This window comes from Nycticebus coucang, chromosome 6, assembly GCF_027406575.1.
Source record: "Nycticebus coucang isolate mNycCou1 chromosome 6, mNycCou1.pri, whole genome shotgun sequence".
Taxonomy (NCBI): domain Eukaryota; kingdom Metazoa; phylum Chordata; class Mammalia; order Primates; family Lorisidae; genus Nycticebus; species Nycticebus coucang.
In genome coordinates, this window is record NC_069785.1 from 6,889,914 (window position 1) to 6,911,921 (window position 22,008).

Consider the following 22,008-nt stretch of genomic DNA (forward strand, 5'->3'; position numbering starts at 1 on the left):
AAGCTCGTTTCTAAAATTCATTTTCTACCTGAAAGCTACACCATCTTATAATTATCTTAAAATTATTTTTGGTCAAGTTTATATTCAACAACTGAATGTTCAAACCAAACATACAGAAATCTACGAACAAGCTGGCATATAACTAACAATAACAGAACCAGGACTATTTCCAGCAGGTAAAAATAAAAGACCTACTTTATCTACTTGTGACATTATTTATTACTACTTTCTAGATATAAATCGGCTTTAGTGTTTATACTTCTTTTTGATGTCCCTTGAGCCCAAGAGAGATAGTATCGAAGACAGATGAGGGAAGAAAATTTTGGTTTAAGGAATTTTTTAATTTAAGAAAAACCTAAGCATAGCCCGCTAGTCTTTACAATTATTTCCTTTATTCTATTGCAATTAGCAAAACTATTTGAATTCACTCAGGTATTAATAAAACACTAGTGTAAGCTTACAAAATAGACAAATTAACCAGCAACTATTCATTTTGAAAAAGGGTGTATGGTAATAACGCAGGAATACAGGGTTGTGAGAGATGCGTGCAAATCCTGGAATCCAAATGAAAGGCAGGCCTCCCACAGGCTACTTTGCATAAGTGACTCCATCAGGGAATCCATATTTACTTTCCAATTTTTCATAATTGTATATAGTAACATGGTTCAGTAACTTAAAAGTAAAATATAATAGATGTTACTGTTATAATACAATAAAAGATATCTATGTTGCAGTTAAATCACTTTAAAGGACTATAAATTAATATCTACAAGAGATCCCTGTATAGATTTCTTTATCAAATGAGGAATATATTCATTATCAAATGAGGAATATATTCAAATTAAAATGTTACCTAGTTTGCATTTTTTCTTAAAATGAATTAATGTACATAAATTCTCACTTCCAACTTAGTAACTTTTGTGAGTCACAACTGAATATTTTCTACATATGATGGACTCTACTTTTAAAATGTCATGGTATCACATCCAGATTATATATTCTTGCTGTTTAGAATCAACAATTTCAAGTGATCTTTTATACTTAAATAAGACAGTTATTATTTTATTTCAAGGATGATTTTTAGCTCCAGAGAGGGCAGTGCCGTCTTCAAGGCTTGGATAAGCTTTTCTTTTTCTCTTACTCTGGGAAGATCACTTAACAACAAATATTTGAGGTTTCTGCAAATAGAGACAGAGAAAAGTCACTTCAATTTGGCCTTTAGCTTTAAAAGTAAACTCAATTTATTGACTTTTTAAAAAAATTACATTATGAATGTGTTTTTATCACCCTATGCCTTCACAATGACTTACAGCATTAGTCTTAGAATTCATGCTAGGGACTAAGCTGGACTGGGGAAATCATATTCATTCCTCATCAAGATTTCCAGCTGAATCTATACTTGTATAGTGACATAGAGTTCCTTTGCATGTGAAACATGAAATGTCAATCCTAATTCAAAAAAGGAAAAAAACTGAGAAAGTTCTTAGAGGTATTCAAATTTGTATTAGAAGATGAAGCTTTGAAACCTCAGCTTATGTAAGAAATGTGGACTCTAGTGCTTTTGCTACTAGAATTGTTTCAAATTTCTCAAACTGCTCGTGGTACTGGGGTTATGGGAAAATCTGTTACATATTAAAGTAGGACTATATTAAATAGATTCAGAATTCAAATGAGGGATTTCTAAAATAGTGAGTTGATTAAATATGTTCTTTCTTCACCACCCTGATAAGACTCCGAATCCTGCAATTTTTGAATTAAACATTCTTTGCCAATTTTTTTTTTTTTTTTGAGACAGAGTTTTCCTCTGTTGCTCCGAGCTAGAGTACCCTGGCATCAGTCTAACTCATAGCGACCTCAAACTCCTGGGTTTAAGCAATCCTCCTGCCTTAGCCTCTGGAGAAGCTGGGTCTATAGGTGCCTGCCACGACACCTAGATACATTTTTGTATTTTTAGCAGAGAAGGGATCTCATGCTTGTTCAAGTTGGCCAAGTGATCCCTCACCTTGGCCTCCCAGAGTGCTAGGATTACATTCGTGAGCCACTGTGCCTGGCTTCCTTGCTAGTATTTTATCTGTTTTTGTTTGGAGTTTGGTGACTTAGGTCTGGCTGACGGTAGAAAAGGACGTAGAACAGCTTTCCTGACCAGTGGATGCATGTTTTTGAAATGTACTATAGTGGCAGGCAGTGCTCTAGGCTCCAGAGCTAAATGAATATTTAAAGTTTTTTTCCCCCTCAAGCACCTACATTATAGAGTGAGATGCTAACAGGTATATATCAAATGTCATGAGAATACCAAAGCCTGGGGGAAATTTCTGTAACAGCAGCAGAGAAAGACAATTAGTGATGCTTGTTAAGGGCTCGCTATGTGCTTTATGTAGAATTTAAAAAAAAAAAACTGGCGGCACCTGTGGCTCAGTGAGTAGGGCGCCGGCCCCATATGCCGAGGGTGGCGGGTTCAAACCCAGCCCCGGCCAAACTGCAACAGAAAAATAGCCGGGCGTTGTGGCGGGCGCCTGTAGTCCCAGCTGCTCGGGAGGCTGAGGCAGGAGAATCGCATAAGCCCAGGAGTTAGAGGTTGCTGTGAGCCGTGTGATGCCACGGCACTCTACCGAGGGCGGTACAGTGAGACTCTGTCTCTACAAAAAAAAAAAAAACTTGCCGCCTAAAAAACACAATAAAACCTTAATATATTATGATTGATCATTTTAATTTAAAAAAATTATAGATGAAAGTGAGGTAATTTTCTTAGAAAGCCACCACCCCTCAACTGTGTCTTTTATTTGCTTCCACATTATTATCAAACTTCCACTTTGGCTTTGCCTACTCACCTTAAATGACACAGAGCAATGACGCCTTTGTCTGTGACATTCCCACAGGAAATTATTTCCATTTCCAATATGCTTTTCTGTAATTTTTCAAATTGACTAAGTTTCTGCAAACACTCATCCTCGATATAATGACATTTGCATAGTCTTATTTTTTCAACATGTTCTAGACCCTCTGGGGAGAAAAAGTAGAGTTTAAGAATAGCCTTTACCATTAAGATGACCAACTGCCCTGTTATGCCCAGGACTATCCTGGTTTTAGGCCTGTTAGTCCTATGTCCTGGGAAACCTCTTAGTCCCATGAAGATTGGGACACTTGCTGGCTCTATTAACCACAGAAGTTATTCATTATACAGCCTGTGATCATGGCCAGGGCCACCCTGCAGTCAGATGCCATGCACTAGAGGAAAGAGATGCTTGCATACGCAGAAGCTATTATTATTCCTACATTATTGAGAGTTTCTCAATGACAGAAGTTTCACAAAAATACTTTGACAAACAAGGCTCTGAATTTTAAGTCAACAAACCAGAGAATAAAGGCATGTAGAAATAAGCTTAGTGAGAGGAGAAAGGAGAGCAAGGTGTTTGTAAACTCTCTTTAATTTGAAAACAGATACCCAATGCATGAATAAACACACTTAATTGTACTGATGGGCAAGAAAAGAACACGCCTTTTACTGTAACAGTGAGTCATCTGCAATAAAATCAATGCAAATCACCTGCACATCCTACAAGCAAAAGGACAGTAGTTACCCATGTGATCAAATCCGATTCTCATGATACAAGAGTTGGTGGCATCGATGGCCTGAATCTTGTATTTGTCCAGCGGGCCCGTTGGGAGGTGGTTGTAGTCCTTCTGCCACTTCTCCTGGCCGTGGTAGCGCACCGTGGCTCCACACCGCAGCAGCCACTCGGACGCCGCCCTGTCAGGGCCAACGTCCCTGATGCGTTCATAATCCACTCTGTTGACAAGAGAAAAAAAGCAGCTTGATTTTACGGTAATCACCAGTCTCTTAACTATGTTCACTAACATAAATACAGAACAGCAACAAATTTTCATTTTGAATGAGAGTTAAATGTATTAGTGAGATCCACGGGGCGGGGAAACAACTCCCAAACCTTTGGTTCTACCTGCTAAAAGTTTTGCTTTTGTTTTCTGTTTTCACGTAAGTTTTGCCTAGGCATATTATGTTTTGTGTGTTTGTTTTTTGGAGACAGAGGCTCACGCTGTTGTCCCGACTGGTGGCTGCCCTGGGCTCAGGTATCCTCCTTAGCTTCCTGAGTAGCTGGACTACAGGTGCCGCCACAACACCCAGACACTATTTGTATATGAGTTTATCAGGCAGATATGAGTCTTTGATTCCTTTGGAACACAGTGCTTGACACCAGATACTAAAGAACTTCATATTGACTGAAGGACTACAGTTGGTTATCATTATTGATAAAAGATTAAAGAATAAGTTTGAAGCTGTGTTCAAATTAACCTTATTAAATGATATTCATTAACTTCTACATATGCTTTTTTCTAGTTAGTAATCATAATGGTATATAAAGCAATGAAGCTAGTTTTGTTAGTTTCAAAATAATACTTCTAAGCAGGCCACCCACTAAGTTTTTAAAGACTTGAGCTCCCTTGCTAGTACTCAAAAGGCTAACCATATTCTTAAAAAGCCATTACATATTTTAAAATTTGCTAAGCTTTTCTGATTATATAAGTTATCTTCATTTTAGAAAACTTGAAAAGACTTTTTCTTCATGTTTCCATGTATATTTGTTTCTAAACAAAATTGAATCATACTACACACTTCAAAAAAACATTTGAAATACAAGAAATAACTAAACTAGCTATTGGGAACTCATCTAGCTTTAACAATCCCACCTTTCTTCACTTGAGAGTAACTTACTTATTAAACACTGCATTCAACCAGCCCCAGAAGAATCTGGAGTCACATGACCATGGGAGTTTCTTTAAGCCACGTAACTGCCAGGAAACTTTTCCAAACAGCATCATTTGATCTAGACACACAAAACGATACTTACATTAGATCAGCAGCTGGCAAGGAGAGCCCTATACACACGGTAACTTACTCCACAACTTCAGAGTCACTGTGCTGATAAAGCTGATGACTCACTTCTCACTCAGCAATCATTGAGCAAGGCACTCCTGTCTCTGGTTCTTGGGCTTTTTGTTTTGTTGGGTTTTTGCTGCAAAAAACGAGGGGTTGGACTGGCTTTAACATTAAGTTCCACTGTTGAAGCCTCAGGTGGAGCCTGTCTGCAGTGTTGCCACCTAGCGTCCGGGCAGCAGGGAGACTCCACACACACTGGAGCTAGCTGCCCTCCCCGTCAACACAGCGAACTGACCAGCTGAAGTCGCTCCAAAAAAACGAGGGGTTGAAGTTAGGATGCCTTATACCCAGGGTGGAAGAGGAAACATGAAAACAGACCTACCTATCACAAGGCTGGCAGTGGTGGCACTACAGCAGCGTAAGCGCAGCTGAGCGACACTGGGCAAGTAACTTTCACCTTTCTTTCCCTTGGTTTTCTCATTTGTAAAATGAGATGATTGGCTTGATAATCTCCAGCTGTAAAAATCTATAACCAAGAGGTAAGAGAGTGGCTTTTGGACTAGGTCTCAGTCTGATTGATCTCAACTCAAGTTTCTCTAGTAATGTGCCAGCTATGTGTGTCCATGTTGGGCGGGGCTGAGACAAAGATAAATAAAATTTAGCCTCTGATTTGAAGAACTGACCATTTAATGCAGGGTAGAATGAACTAAGACAAGTTACCAAATAGTTAAAATAAATAACAGAATCAAATAAATGCCTCAAAAGAGTTTTCAACAAGGTACCAGAGAGGAGGGGTGCAGTGGCTCACACCTGTAATCCTAGCACTCTGGGAGGCCGAGGCAGGTGGATTGCCTGAGCTCACAAATTGGAGACAAGCCCCAGCTAAAGCAAGACTCCGTCTTTAAAAATAGCCAGGCATTATGGAGGGTGCCTGTAGTCCCAGCTATGTGGGAGGCTGAGGCAAGAGAATCACTTGAACTCAAGGGTCTGAGGTTGCTGTGAGCTGTGATGCCACACCGCTGTACAGAGGGGTGACAAAGTGAGACTCTGTCTCAAAAAAAAAAAAAAACTGCCACAGAAAGTTAGCCAGGTTGTCATTTGGAATAGGAACATTTGAGGCATGTTGTAGTTCAGTTTAATTAGCCCATGAGAGTCATGAGAAGAGGCAGCATTGGCAGTCAGGTCCCGAATGCTCCTGAATGCTTAGCCCGGGTATTCTGAGGTATTCTGCAGGTAGCTGGGAGTCACTGAGGTTTGAGAACAAAGCACTGGCATTGTTACAGTTGTGCTTCAGGAATCCACTCAGACTAAAGACTGAAACAGCCAACAAGGGCTTCAACGACATATGGTCTTAGGAAGAGGCCTAGTCAGGAGGAATTCAAATGACATTACAGAGTTAGATTCCAGATGACTCAGTGAGATGTAGGGGGTTAAGGGCTAAAGTAGAACATGGCATTAAGTTTTGATCCTGAATTGCTAGTAGGATGGTGATGCCATTAACATAAATCAACAACAGGAGGGTTATGAATTCATTTTTTTCTTCCAGTTTTTCTTATTTAATTTTTTATTTTATTTTTGAGACACAGTCTCACTATGTCGCCCTTGGTAGAGTGCTGTAGCGTCACAGCTCACAGCAACCTCAAACTCTTGGGCTTAAGGGATTCTCTTGCCTCAGCCTTCCAAGTAGCTGAGACTACAGGTACCCGCTACAATGCATGGCTACTTCTTGGTTGTAGTTGTCATTGTTGTTTGGCAGGCTCGGGCTGGATTTGAACCCGCCAGCTCCGGTGTATGTAGCTGGCACCCTAGCTGCTGAGCTACAGGTGCCGAGACAGTTTTTCTTTTTCTTTTTTTTTTTTTTTTTGTAGAGACAGAGTCTCACTGTACTGCCCTTGGGTAGAGTGCCGTGGCGTCACATGGCTCACAGCAACCTCTAACTCTTGGGCGTAAGCGATTTTCTTGCCTCAGCCTCCCGAGCAGCTGGGACTACAGGCGCCTGCCACAACGCCCGGCTATTATCCGAGACAGTTTTTCATATTTTAAATAACGTGTGTGAAAGTTGGGCAGGACTTCTAAGTGGAGATGACCAACAAATCATTGGGATCAGAGTCACAAAATGCTACTGCTGGAAGGAACTTAGGTCACACCTAGACCAAACCTCTCATTTAGAGATGAGGAAACTCAAATCTTCACATTAAGTACCTTGCTGACACCCTAAATTCTTTCTGGGACAAGGTGGGGTATTAATAAATGCACATGCTTAAAGGGACTTGCTCAATGTTTCATGGCTAATTGGTGGCAATGCTGAAATTTGAACCCAGTTCCCTTCCCTACCAGCCCAGAGCCCTTTCCTTCCTCATTCAATGTTCCTTAGAATGCAAGGCAAAGATGTCTGAGTGGGAATCACCTTAGAGCTGAGGAGGTGACTGATGACCGTACAGCTGTGGAACTCCTACTCTCTGCATCCCCTTTCCACCATCCGTCTGTCTTCATTACTGCAAACCTCTCCCCCTGCTACCTCTTCTCAACACTTTCCAGCTTTGTGATAAAGTTCTGTTTAGCTGTGCCCACTCTTAATAACTCCATCGTCAACCTCATTTACAAATCTGAGCTTTCTAGCTACTAGCCTCCCCCCCCACCCTATCTGTAGAAATCTTACCCAACCTCAAGCCCTCATTCAAATGCCAAGTCCATCTACTCACTGATTCGCTCAATATGTTCATTGAATGTCTGCTATACTTAGGGCAAAAGGAACAATGGTAAGAGGAGAAACCAAAACATACACCGAGAGAAAGACAGGGCTCCCATCCTCACAGAACGTACAATCTACTGAGGAAGACAGATGACACACAGATAAACAACGTCCAACACAGCTTCTTAACAGAGCTGTGAACAAGTGGCACAAGAGCCTAGAGAAAGGGGCAAGGGGAAGGCTTCACACCAGCAGAGTCTTTTGAGATGGGTCTTAAACAGTGATTAAGAGTTTCCAATTAGGGCCAATAAATAAATAAATAAATATATACACACACAGAGAGAAAAAAGGAAGAGCAAGGATCACCACATCTTACTCATTTCCATTTTTCTGAGCATAACGTAAAAGTTTAATAAATATTTATTAATAGTCTTCAGTGGTTGACATATTTCCACAGAGCAAGGTAAAACAAAATAAACTGTTATTAGGCAGGTGAATTACAGTGGTCTTTGAAAATTAAATACTTACACTTGATTCATTTTGGCATATCTTATAATTTAGCTTAAAGGGAAGGCAGAATTTACTTCAGCTGTGATCTCTAAAAATCACTAGGTATGTTTAAAATAATTTGAAAATGAAAATTAAATTTATATTTGGCAATAAAGGTTTAAAAAAATTGATAGGTTTTTACGTTCTCGACTGCAACTTTGCTAATTGGTTTTGGGAATTGGTCCTACTAGAATCCAAGCAGCTGCCTCTGAGAATGCTTTCCATAGGGAACGAGGAGACCTCTAGTGGTGAGTTATTGAATTTAGCGCTAATAAATTCAAAGAATCTAGTTAAAAGTTAGAAAACAGCCACTACTAAATTATCGCTGCCATAAATAAATCCAGGAATTCAAATTATAAAAACAAAAATAAAAACAAATTTCTTTTCTTTTTTGGGGGGGAGGGAATGAAAAATACCAATTTATTTATATTTATGATATTGGGTACCCGAGACTAAGCAGGGTACGTAGGAGTTCTCACCATACAATAGCCAAGTGTTAAATTAAGTAGTGAATATACAGCCATCGTTATGTACTTATTTTTATCAATCTGAAATATTTCATTAGAATTTTTAATACAAAGAGCATAGCAAATTTTACTCTTCATTAAATATAAAAGTATATAGTATACATACAGCTCAAAGAATCATCACAAAATGAACATACTGGTGTACTTTGATTAAAAACTTCCAGAATCAGGTTATCAGCTTGCCAGAAACCTCTCTCATATTCACTCCCAGTCACTACCTCCTTTCTCAAAGGTAACCACTAGTCCAACCTCTAAAACCAAAGACGGTTTATGCCTCTTTTTCAAATTCATATAATACCACACTATGTGTTGTTTGGCTTCTACTGCCAACATTTTAAGACTCCTTTTCAGGGTTACAAGTGGCTTTAGTTCATTATCGCTACAATTTATCTATGCAATTTAACAGTCAACTGGCTTGTTTCCATCTTAAGACCATCAAATAATGTTGCCATGAATGCAGGATTTTTTGATGTACCTGTTCAAGCACTTTTATTGAATATTTATATACCAAGATTTTAAATTTCACATGTACAACCATAGTAGATACAGTCAAACAGTAATTCAAAGGAGTTGTACCAATTTAAACTTTAGCAGCAGCAGAGAATTCTTCTCTCTCATTCTTGATCATGGCTAACAACTGGTATGTCAGTCTTTTTAATTTAACCATTGTGGTGGGGATGCAATGGTAATCTTTGATTACCAATGAGGTTGAACCCCTTTTCATGTTTACCAGCCAATTTTCTTCTTTGAAGTGCTTGCTCAAGACCCTACGTCATTTTTACGTAGGATTATCTGTTGTGTCCTTATTGACTGGTAGTTCTCATTTAATCTGGATACAAGAGTTAATGTCATTGAATCTTGATTGTACATCGTGAAGCTATATTCTCTTGCCCTGTGGTTTACCTTTTTATTAAAAGGATCTGCTGGTAAGGGCGGCGCCTGTGGCTCAGTGAGTAAGGCGCCGGCCCCATATCCCGAGGGTGGTGGGTTCAAGCCCAGCCCTGGCCAAACTGCAACAAAAAAACAGCCGGGCGTTGTGGCGGGCGCCTGTAGTCCCAGCTGCTCGGGAGACTGAGGCAAGAGAATCGCTTAATCCCAGGAGTTGGAGGTTGCTGTGAGCTGTGTGAGGCCACAGCACTCTACCGAGGGTGATAAAGTGAGACTCTGTCTCTACAAAAAAAAAAAAAAAAAGGATCTGCTGGTAAAATTTGGATTCAGTCAAAAGGCCACACTCAAGTGTACAGAAGACCACAGGTGGCCCATAGCCGCAGGTTCCTCACCCCTGCTGGGCTCTCCCTATTTTTGAAGGTTGACTAGGTTGCCCTTTGCCTTTGAATTTCCATGTAATTTTTACATTATCTTGTCACATTACACACATACATACTCTCAAACACAAATCTGCTGAGATTTTGTTTGGGATAGCATTGAATCTGTAGACGGATTTGGGCAGAAAACAGTATCTTTATAATAGTCAGTCTTCTCCTCCCTGGCATATCTCTCCTTTTATTTAGGACTTCTTTAATTTCCCTCAGTTTTCCATGAGGAAGTCTTGCGCATCTTTTATTAAATTCACTCCCAAGTATTTAATGTTTCCTTGATGTTTTTGTAAATAAATTAAAATTTATGAAATTATATAAATTAAATTTTATAAAGCTTTACAGAATAACAAATGGAATCTTTTAAAATGTGCTACTGGTACGGAGAAATAAAATTGAGTTTTATACTGACCTTGCTAAGTTCATTTTCTAGTTATAGTTGGCTGAACAATGAAAAGGTCTTTTTTTCTTTTTTAGTCTTTATATCCTTTCTTTTTCTTGCCATATTATATTAGCAAGAATTTTTAGTAGAATGAGAAAGAGAAGTGGGGACAGGCATTCTTATCAAAGCCCTATCTTAACATTAACAAAAGTTCTTAACATTACACCATTAAGTAAATTTGCTCTAGGTTTTTCATAGTCTTTATCAGACTAAAAAAGTCCCCTTTTATTCTTAGTTTGCTAAGAACTTTTATCATAAATGGATGCTAAATATTCATAAAATGTTTTTTATTCATCCACTGAATCAGTAATTTTTAAACCTTTTTCACTTTATCATGAATCATGCAATTTTCCCTTTTATTAACCCAGCCATTGTTAATCTTTCTGCATTCACATGAGCTCACATGCTACCTCTTCATCACACACACATCACGTGTACATTTTTTCCCATCCCATCTGACAGTATAATGCAATCTTTATGATATTTCATTATAAATACCACGGTGTACACCTCTTCAGATTTAAGACATCTTCCGGCACAGCCACAACGACAGACTGACACCTAAGATCCAGTATTACCTAATGATGCCCAGCCTGTACTCAAATTTCTCTAATGGCCCCCAAAATATCTTTTTTAACATTTTCTGATTCAAGAGTCCATTCAAGGATCATACATTTGACTATTCTAAGCCTTAGCCTCTTTAAATCTACAATAGTATCCTTATATCATTTAAGAAAATGACATTATATGACATTCTCATTAAAGCCATCAAGGCATATAGATTTCTTTGTTGTAGAAAGTACAGATTTCTTGCAATTACAGATTCAATTTCTTTAACAAATATTGAGATTTTCTATTTCATCTTTTGTCCATTTTTGTCTTGTTAGTCCTTTGACCTGTTAGAAGCTCTGCCATTTTCTCATCTTCCTCTTTTCCATCCAGCCTCCTCTTGTGGAATGGACAGTCTCTCTCCTCTAGGAAAAAGTGGCCCAAATGCCAAGATCACATTTCTTGTTCGGTTTCTGCTTCCAGATCTTGACCTCATAATTCTTCATTGCTTTAGCAGTACCCTATTTGTTTTGCAGCATGTAATATTTCTTTTAACTCTTCATTTACACTTTGCATTTTACTCTTCTCCAGTCTTTCATTCAAAAATTTTATTATCTTCTTCCACGTCAGGCCCAAATCGTAAACCTTGTTCATGAAGTTTGGATCACTTTAAGTCAGCTATGCCTCCATTATAATTATCTTGCTTGGTGACATTTGAAAAGGAGCGCAAGGCTCCTGTGAGACGAGGTAAAGTCATCTGTTATTCAGTCAGTGATTCATATAACCAGAAACCAAACAATATGATATTTTTCTGCTAGGAGGAGGTAGGAGAGGTAATCAAACTCAACAAATTGACCCCTTTACTCGGGCTCACGCGCTTCCCAGCACTTGGTCAGCTCTTACTGCCAAGCTTCCCTCCTTTTCGGTTTTAACTTCCCACACCAGGTGGGGAGCAGAGGGCAAGGCCAATGATGCCAGCGGGCAACTGCACCGCTGCGCCCCCGTCCACACCCGTCGCCGGCCTAGTCACAGAGAGCAGCGCACTAGGACCTCCAGACGGCTGGACAGACCAACAGACCTGGAGCGGAAGAATTGGGGGGAGCCGGCCCCGGACTACCAAAAACAAATTTCTTAATATCAGAACATGGTGTAGAGCCATAGGTTTATAACAATGTTTTAAAGAATTGCAATTATGTTTGTAAATTAGAAAACTTCTAATCCCCAATGAAGTATTACTCAAAATATATACAAAGTGTTTTTTGAATAGATTTGATAGTTTCCCTATTTGCTGAAAACAATGTTTTCTCCCAAATTACAACCCTATCCCTTTGTAAATCACCCATTATAGATTGTAGATTCCTGCAGTGTGTAGAATCTTGTGAAACAGATCAAGGAACTTCATTGGGGATTAGAATCACAGGCCCCAAACACTATCCTTAGGCCAACATCACACAGCACTCACTGAACTAACTTCTCATAGGCTCTCAACTACATGAAAGAAGGTGAAAGGTGAACATGAATTCTCAACCAAGGAGGGTAGTGTCAGGAATACATTGTAGGGCGTATGAATGCAAAGTAAGCTCTTGATTTGAAGTTACTTAATTGAAACAATCTATTATACAGTTAAACCTTAGGGGTAAGGTAAGCAGAGAAAATTTTGTAACAAGAGCATGTGTTGCTGGGCATGGTTTCGTGCCTATAATCCTAGCACTATTGGGAGGCCCAAGTGGGAGGACTGCTTGAGCCCTGGAGATTGAGACCAAGTTAAGACCTCTTCTATACTAAATAAATAAAAGATTTTATTATTTAAAATATTTAATATTTAATAAAATATTTTATTTATTTATTTTTGAGGCAGAATCTCAAGCTGTCATCCTCAGTTGAGTGCCATGGGGTCACAGCTCACAGCAACCTCAAACTCTTGGGCTTTAAGTGATTCTCTTCCCTCAGCCTTCCAAGTAGCTGGGATTACAGGTACCCACCACAATGCCCGGCTTTTTTGGGTCGCTGTTGTCATTCTTGTTTAGCTGGCCTGGGCCAGGTTCCAATCCACCACCCTTGGTGCATGTGGCTGGCACAGTAACCACTGTGCTATGGGTGCCGAGCCATAAATCAGTATTTTATTTTTTTGCAGTTTTGGCCAGGGCCAGGCTTGAACCTACCACCCCCGGTATATGGGGCCAGCGCCCTACTCCTTGAACTACAGGCTCTGCCCAATATTTTAAAAAGTAACAATAATTAGCTAGGTATGATAGCTGTGCCTGTAGTCCTAGCTACTTAGGAGGCTGAGATGGAAGAAATGCTTAAGCCCAGAGGTTTGAGGTTGCAGTGAGCTATGATCACACACCACTGCACTCTAGCCCAGGTGACAGAGTGAGATGAGACCCTGTCTCTAAATAAATAAATAAAATGTATATTTTGAGTTCTTTCAGCCTTACTAACATAAGAAGCACATGCTCAAAATCATGCAGTAAGTAAAGAAATCATGACTATGGACCCAGAGTCCACAGAAGTCTGATCATAGCCCCTCAAAGCATATACTTCTAAATGTAAGCTAATAAATCAACTGTGTCCTGTTCAAGCTAAGAAATAACCATCTTTACTACATACCTATCAGTATGGTTATAGTAAAAAATAGGGAAACCAAATGCTGGTGACAATGAGGAGCAACTGGATCACTCAACCATTGCTGGTAGGAATGTAAATTGGTACAGCCACTTTTGTTATAAAATTAAACATGTGCTCAGCATATGACCCAGCAATTGAACCCTTGAGCACTTACGGTAGAGAAACAAACAAACACACAAACAAAAAACCAGATTCACACAAAAAGCTGTAACATTATGTTCACAACAGCTTTATTCGTAATAGCTAAGAACAGTACACAACTCACAAGTCTTTAGGTGGGCGAATGTTTGAACATACTGTGCATAGCAAATCCATATTATGGGATGCTTCTCAGTAACACAGTGGAATTAATACATACAACAACACGGATGTATCTCCAGGGATTATGCTAAGGGAAAAAACTAATCCCCAAAAGCTACTGCATAATTCCATTTATATAACTCTTGAAATGACAGAATTTTAGAAAGAGAGAAAAGATAGGGAGGGCTGCAGTGGAATTTGTGGTTATACACAGGCGAGTGGAGAGAAGCGCCTAGTGATGGGACTGTGCTGTACCTTGACCAAGAATCCACACACGATAATCCTTACACAGAAATGCATGTACGCAGAAAATTAGAAATGGGTAAGTCTGCATGAGATCAATGATTGTGTCAGTGTTAATTACCTGGTTGCAACAGTTTTGCTAGACGTTATCCCTTGCGAGACAGGGCACTGGGTACACAAGATCTTTATTATTTCCTAAAATGCTGGGGAATCTACAATCACCACACAATACAAGTTGAATAACTATCTCATTATTTTTTTTCATTTGTGATGGGACAAGCTGACAATATCCTACACTGTTTTCAAAAATAACGCAAGGTATGTACTCCTGTTCTGCTGTAAAGGCATTTAAACGAAATCTAAGCCGCCATTTACCAAATGCTTCCCTGTGTGCAACTGAGCCTTATCTCTGGTAATCCACCCCAAACGGCCCTGTGCGGGAGACACAGAGGAAAGTTTGAGTCAAAGAAGTTAAATTACTTCCCTGAGTCACCTGACCAGTGACTGTAACCAAGATTCAAACAGGCAAACAAATCCTTTCAGAAAGTTATATCGCTCTACTTTTGTCCCGTTCAGTTGTCCTAACCCTGAACATTTAAAACTGCCATCAAGCACAGCACAGAGGTGTGTGTTAGACCGGCAGGGTGACGGAGAATCACACGCCCACTGCCCTCCTCGGGCCCCTACAGGTAAGCCGCCGTTCAGAGGCCCGCGACGTATCCGAAACGGTGTCTCGATGCGGTTTAAGAAAAGAATACAGTGCTAAATGACGGCAGAGGCCGGACAGCCCAGTTCATCCGGGACCCAGCGCCCGGTCCAGGATAGAGTGGGCGCTGAGTATTCAAAAGATGGACCCAGAACTGAATAAATGACACAGGGGAAAAAAAGAAGTCCAGAAGACCCCAGGCTGTCAGGCTCTGCCGTGACAAGGAGCCTCGGTCAGGGGCACAGGAAGGCCCTCGAGCCGCCTCTCGGCTCCCCGGGGGCGAGCTGGACACTGTGGCGGGGGAGGGGGCGGGACCAGGAAGGAGGCCCGGGCCCGCCGACCACAGCTTTCCCCATAATCACGCCCAGACTTCCTCCCGCGGACCCAAGTCCGCTCCGCGGTCAAGGTCCGCGCGGCCGGGAGGATCCGGTTTCCAGCTAGGCCTAGCTTCGGAAGAAGGGCTAGGGCAAGGGCAAGACGAAGCCGCCACCTGTTCCCATCCCGCTCGAGGCCCAGCTCTTCTACTCACGGCGTCCAAGGAGCGAGCGAGCGTTCTAGCGTCTGCGGAGCCGGCCTGCCCTTCGCCCTCCGTCGCGCGCGCCCATTGGCCCGGCGGCCTCTCCCACGTGGGCGACGGCGCGCGCCTCATTGGTCCCTGCGCGGGGGCGGGGCTAGAGAACGCCGGTGCGCGGCAGAGTGTTGGCTCTAGTGGCTGCGTAGCGGGGCGCGGGCTATGGTTCCCGGCCTGCGATACCTGCGTGGTGCCTCCGTACGGGCCCGCCGGGGGCTCCTTGGGGCGTGCGGGCCGGCGTCGGGGAGGCCTCGGTGGTTGTATGTAGCTGGCCGCAGCGCCAGCACTAGCACCAGGTGAGTGGCAGCTTCTCCCAGAGGCGCCGCGTGTTGGCCCTCTACCCCTGCTCGTGCGCCCTGTCTCAGGCGTGAGAGGTCGGGGTAGAAGCTGCCAGCCTGCAAGGTTCATTGGTGGTATTTACGCGGCAGAGGACGGGCAGTGTTGATTAGAGGTCAAGAGCAGTGCTGGCTTTGAATGCAACCCCTCGCTTACTGTTCAACACTGGGTGGATGGGTCGCTCTACTTCATCAAGGTTCAGTGCCGTGGGTGGTCGTTTCGAGGATAAAGGGACCCAGTACTCTGTAAGCAGTCGAATATGCTGTTTATTAGCTGGATTTCAGCTTGGTGTTGCTTGAAAGATCTGAAACCGGGTCTTAAGTCAATCACCTCCTGGCACACACTGCGGAGGACTGCCCCAGTTGAGAGGCTGCTCATTTGCTAACTGAGCCAGCAGAATTCAGTGCCCAGTGATTTGAAGTCAGGAGGTCACAGTTGAAACCACTGTCTCTGCTCTCTGTAGAAGGAATGGTTTGTGCGAAGCCTCTAAAGCTGGAAAGCTGTTGGCTGTTTCGAGGACTAGGTGGTGGGCAGTGTGACTGGAGCTTGGCGGAAGACAGGCCATGTGGAATGGCACCAGGGAAGGCTGCATCACGGCAAGGTTTTTATTTTAACCACACGTTGAATTTTCTTTTTCTTAAGAGTTGTGGGAAGCTATTTAAAAGGTTTTAACGAAGGGAGGTGTGGTTAAATGTCGATGTTTCAAAAGTGGACTCTGGCTGCTGTGTGTTAGTGGATGGAGGGGATTAGAGTGGGATGCAGGTGATAGCGTTTGTGATTTGTTGTGGCGAGTCTTTTGGGAACCTTTTTCTTTTTTCCAGACAGAGTCTCACACTGTCAGTCTGAGTGGAGTGCTGTGGTGTCGTCATAGCTCACAGCAGCCTCAGTCTCCGGCTCAAGCGAGCCTCCTGCCTCTGCGTAGCTGGGACTACAGGTGTTGTGGTGTCATAGCTCACAGCAAACTCAAACTCTTGGGCTTGAGCAGGCCTCTTGCCTGAGCTTCCCAAGTTGCGCCACTGTGCTTGGGTAGTTTTTTTATTTTTGGTAGAGAAGGTCTGGTTCTTGCTCAGGCTGCGCTCCAACTTGTGAACTCAGTCAACCTGCTTGGCCTCCTGGAGAGCTAGGATTACAGGTGTGAGCCACGTGTGGTCGGGGCTGGGAACATTTTCTTAACAGAAGAAAATTAGGGTTAGTGAACGTTTTGTTTAGAAAACTGAGACTTGAAGGCAAAGAATGGAATCATAGCGAACTTCAAGAAAAAAAAAAGTATGAAAGGTATCCTTCTATCACCCCTCCACCTTCCTATTGTGGACTTAGTGGTTCTTGTAGGATATTAAGAGTTTACCAATTGATAGTGTACCCTGATATAAAAAAACAAGTACATTCAGCTCTCACATCCATGGGTTCTGCATCTGCACAACCTTTGATCAACCAACTACAGATCAAAAATACATTTAAAAAAAATTTTTTTTCTTGAGACAGCATCTCTCTGTGTCACCCTTGGTAGAGTCCCATGGCATCCTAGCTCACAGCAACTTCAAAGTCTTGGGCTTAATTGATCCTCTTGCATCAGTTTTTTTCATTTTTAGTAGAGAGGGGGGTCTCACTCTTGCTTAGGCTGGTCTCAACTCCCCAGCTCAAGCAATCCACCTGCCGTGGCCTCCCAGATTGCTGAGATTACCGGTGTGAGCTGTCTCTCCCCGCATATCTTCAAAACACAGAGCTCAAGTAATTTACACCAAAAATACCAAGGGTGGAGGTGCCCAGCTGCTGGTGAAGATGCATGTACAGGGTCCAACCAACCCTATATTTAGAAAAATAAAACTTTATTGAACATCAACCACAAAATATTTGAAAGGGCCAGGCACGGTGGCTCATATCTGTAATCCTAGCACTCTGGGAGGCTAAGCTGGGTGGATTGCTTGAGTTCATGAGTTCAAGACCAGTTTGAGCAAGAGCAAGATCCTGTCTCTACTAGTGCCTGTAGTCTCAGCTACTTGGGAGGCTGACGCAAGAAGATCCCTTGAGCCCAAGAGTTTGAGGTTGCTGTGAGCTATGATGCTACAGCACTCTACTGGGGGCAACCAAGTAAGACTTAAAAAAAAATTATATATAAGTACATATACATTTGAAAAAATAATACAACAATAAAAATAACACAAATAGAAAATAATGCAGAATAACAACTATTTACATAGCATCTACATGGCCTTAGGTATTAGTGAAAGCATACTGGAGCTTTGTTTTCATTTATTTAATTTTTTGGAGACAGAGTCCCACTTTGTGCCCCTCAGTAGAGTGGTGTCACAGCTCACAGCAACCTCAAACTCTTGGGGTCATGTGATTCTCTTGCCTCAGTCTCCCCTGTAGCTTGGGACTACAGGCACCCACAATGCCTGGCTGTTTTTAGAGATGAGATCTCCCTCTTGTTCAGGCTGGTCTTGAACTCGTGAGCTCAGGCATTCCACCCACCTTGGCCTCTCAGAGTGCTAGGATTACAGGTCTGAGCCACCATGCCTGGCCTTCATACTGGAGCTTCAAATAGCAGGTTGTTGGGTGGTCAAAGAATTGAAAGGCACACTGAGAGGGATACCCGAGAAGGGTGAGGTCTAGGAGAACAGGTCTTCTCAAGGAGACCACAAGAATACATCTGCGGGGTCCTCTCCATGGTGACTCAGCCCTTGGGAATTTGTAAACTTAATTTCCTGGAACTTGGACATTTCCAAGTTCTGTGAAATTCTGTAGTGCTGTATGGGCTGGAATAGCATTTCCCGCTTGTTTCAAACTAGCCAGTGAGAAGGGTACCTGTGGGGTGGAACTTTTTGAGTGTGGGTAAAAAGGAAAAGACTGAGCCAGTCAGGGAGCAGCCATTTGGAATTCTTATGCCATAAGCTCCTGGCTGGTGAATAAAGCCCTTCCTATTATAAGCATGGTGTTTGGGTACTCTTCTCTCTGTTGGGCCTGGTCTTCCTGCAACACCACCACTAAGGAACCCAGAGCTATAAAAACAGACTAGGACAGGTGACTGTCCCTTGTGAAAAGCGAGCTAGAAAAAAAGAAAACTTGCTTGCCACCCTCAGGGGCAATCTGTTCACACGTTCCTTTTAGGGAGGCACTTCAAGCCACACCAGGGTGTACCCTGGCCAGAGGCTTTCCGTTGACACACCCTTTCTGAGCAGACAGGACTACCAGGATGAAATAAAGAGTATGCGTCATGTTAGAGTATTCAGAGTTTACTGATAGGCATAAAAAAAGCTTTACAAAAGTTAAGACAAGGCTTAACTGTAGAGGGGTGGCTGAAACAACTCACCAATCCTTATTCAAATTTCTACTTCTTTGCCCAAAGCTACCTTTTTCCAATGTGATATTTTTTCTTAATTTGCAGAGTTTAGAGCAAAGATCATATTAACCCTTAGCATAATTCAGTGACTTAATACATTCCACTTCCAAAATTAATCTCCTAAATCAATTCACCTAAACTGGTCAAGATAGATATTTTTAGGGTGGGAGCTAAATTTACAAAACAGTAAGAATGGGAGACAGTGAAGGTCTGGCAGGACTTAACACCAGCCAGACCAGCTGTGTCAAGTCTGCCTTAGCCTGACCGAGTCCAGCTTGTTCTCACTACTTAGGCTTTCACAGGCTCCCCTTGCCCTGTTCTGTCTGCCTTTGAATAATGAGTTCATTTCTACGTTAACCTTCTCTGGCCCTATGCTTTGTTTTGTCAGTTTGAACTATTTCCCTCCGGGTTGTTCTCTGCTTTACAGAGTTCCCTCTGAATAATAGATAGGGGCTGCTTTTTGCTTTTCAGAGACTCTTCATTAGGATTAATCCAGAGATGATTTAAAGTATATAGTATATAGGAGGGTGTGCCTAGGCAAGATGCAAATACGGTGCCAAGGTAAGGGACTTGAGCATCCATGGATTTTGTTATCCCTGGGGGTCCTAGAACCAATTCCCTGTGGATGCCAAGGGACAACTATATATAAAATATGATTAAGTCATCCATGTGCAAATAAATATTTGTAAACGTTCTGAACCCTTCCTTAGTGGAAGATTATGAAGGTTTTGGAAAATATGAAGTCTAAATAATAGTTATTCTTTTGGAATTCTTTATATTTGTTCTTCTGGAATTCCTTTTTTTTTTTTTTTTGAGACAGAGTCTCACTTTGTTGCCCTCAGTTCACAGCAACCTCAAACTCTTGGGCTCAAGCGATTCTCTTGCCTCAGCCTCCTGAGTAGCTGGGACTACGGGTACCCTTCACAACACTTGGCTATTTTTTAGAGATGAGGTCTCTCTCTGGCTTAGGCTGGTCTCGAACTCATGAGCTCAGGCGATCCACTTGCTTTAGCCTCCCAGAGTGCTAGGATTACAGGCGTGAGCTGGTTATGTAATGGCTGTGAATCAGTGTAAGTTACTGTAATGGAATGGAAGCGTTACCTTTTATCTATTGAAATTTATGTTTTAAAAAACGTGTTTAAAGCTTTGGGCTTCCAGGCTTGGCACCTGTAGCTCAAGCGGCTAGGGTGCCAGCCACATACACCAGAGCTGGTGGGTTCAAATCTAGCCCCAGCCTGCCAAACAACAATGGCAACTGCAACAAAAAATAGCTGGGCGTTGTGGCGGGCGCCTGTAGTCCCAGCTGCTTGGAAGGCTGAGGCAAGAGAATCGCTTAAGTCCGAGAGTTTGAGGTTGCTGTGAGCTGTAATGCCAGGACACTCTACCCAGGGTGACAGCTTGAGACTCTGTCTCAAAAAAAAAAAAAAAAAAAAGCTTTGGGCTTCCACATACACTCTGATTATACTAGTAATTTTTTATTTGACCACTGTCAGCCTTTGCCACTAACTGGTATTAATGTGGTGAATTCGGAATCCCATTGCATATATGTGGAGATTGTTCGCCATCGCCTACACCCCTTGACAACTTTTTTATCCAGCTGTCTAAAAGTTCTGCAGGGGATAACCACCCACTGAGCTCCATCTGGAGGCTCCCTGTCTAAATTATGAGGCTCAATTCTAAAGTGTTAAAGGAGGGCACTTTATGTACTTGAGGTCCTCAAATTAATTTAAGATGCAAGATTTGATTTATCAAGCTTATGCATTAGTCCCTAGTTGTCTAGAAGTTGTTTTTGTTTCCAAATGTAGCCACAGATATAGTAACAATTATAATTATATTGATGTGTTTCTGTTAAAGATTTTGAAATTAGGGCAGCACCTGTGGTTCAGTGAGTAGAGCGCTGGCTCCATATACGGAGGGTGGTGGGTTCAAACCCAGCCCCAGACAAACTGCAACAACAAAAGAAATAGTTGAGTGTTGTGGTGGGCGCTACTCGGGAGGCTGAGGCAAGAGAATCGCGTAAGCCCAAGAGCTGAGGTTGCTGTGAGCTGTGACGTGACAGCACTCTACTGAGGGCGACAAAGTGAGACTCTGTCTCTAAAAAAAAAAAAAGAGAGAGATTTTGAAATTAAAACTCAGATCACTTTTTAAAGAAAAGGCCTAATCTCTGAAATTCTTCTCACTCTGCTGTTCCTAGAAGACCTAGGTTTGTTGAACATGAGGTCAGTGCTGAAAATAAACTTTTAAGTGTCTACTTGCGGAGTTAGATAAATTATACATGCCCTTTCTAATTTTTTAGATGGTTGCATAATCAGGGCTTGTTAATGGCTAAGATTATTGTTCTGCACCCACTTCTAGACCAATTATTTCCCCAAAGTTTGATATTCTCACTGTTGTTTCCTTCTCAACAGAAAAAAATGTATAAATTCTTGCACACTACAGAAAACTATGGTGCTTAACACAAAGTACACTCATGTACTACATTTTATAATACCACATCTCACTGTACTTTTTCTGTGTTTAGCTGTTGTGCTACAAGTGCCTACAGTATTCAGTACCGTAGATTTAGTAGCCTATGAACAATAGCCATGCCATCTAGTCTAGGAACAACCTAGGCTGTACCATCTAAGTTGTGTAAGTACACGCTGTGATGTTTGCACAAGAAATTGCCTAACAAAGTATTTCTTAGAATGTATTCCTGTTGTTAAGCGATGCTCAGATATGACTTGTGTAACCAGCCTGGGAAGGATCCTTCGGAGACCAAGAGTGGCTTCAAGCCAGTAGGCTGGAGCTGACCATGCTACTGACCAGCAATGCATGTTACTTTTAACAATTTTTTCATGAATGTGAAGCCAAACAGCACAAAACCCAATAGATACTTATTTTAATGGTTACAGATCAATACTTTAATTGCCCAT

General features: G+C 41.9%; 2 protein-coding genes across 5 annotated transcripts in view; one reads left to right on the forward strand and one right to left on the reverse strand.

The window, feature by feature from the left end:
• Window positions 1-324: 324 nt before the first annotated feature.
• DMAC2L (distal membrane arm assembly component 2 like) lies at window positions 325-15,450 on the reverse strand. Of its 3 annotated transcripts, none has more exons than XM_053596089.1 (5): window positions 15,337-15,392; window positions 4,730-4,841; window positions 3,579-3,787; window positions 2,829-3,000; window positions 325-1,178 (listed from the first exon to the last, which is right to left on the reverse strand). In XM_053596089.1, exons 1-5 carry the CDS (start codon window positions 15,344-15,346, stop codon window positions 1,058-1,060), a joined length of 624 nt encoding a protein of 207 aa, XP_053452064.1. In that variant the 5' UTR covers window positions 15,347-15,392; the 3' UTR covers window positions 325-1,057. The 3 variants fall into 3 exon arrangements, with proteins under 3 accessions (XP_053452064.1, XP_053452066.1, XP_053452065.1); XM_053596091.1 differs by lacking the exon at window positions 15,337-15,392 and adding an exon at window positions 4,958-6,631; XM_053596090.1 differs by having other exon boundaries at window positions 326-1,178; window positions 15,376-15,450.
• Window positions 15,447-22,008, forward strand: part of L2HGDH (L-2-hydroxyglutarate dehydrogenase) — a 32,631-nt gene continuing 26,069 nt past the window's right edge. The window contains exons 1-2 of one of the 2 annotated variants that reach the window (XM_053596080.1): window positions 15,577-15,713; window positions 16,217-16,354. In XM_053596080.1, coding sequence (XP_053452055.1) covers window positions 16,222-16,354 — 133 coding nt within the window. In that variant the 5' untranslated portion in view covers window positions 15,577-15,713; window positions 16,217-16,221. Of the gene's footprint in view, window positions 15,714-16,216; window positions 16,355-22,008 lie in introns of both variants that reach the window. The other variant, XM_053596081.1, reaches the window with a different exon arrangement.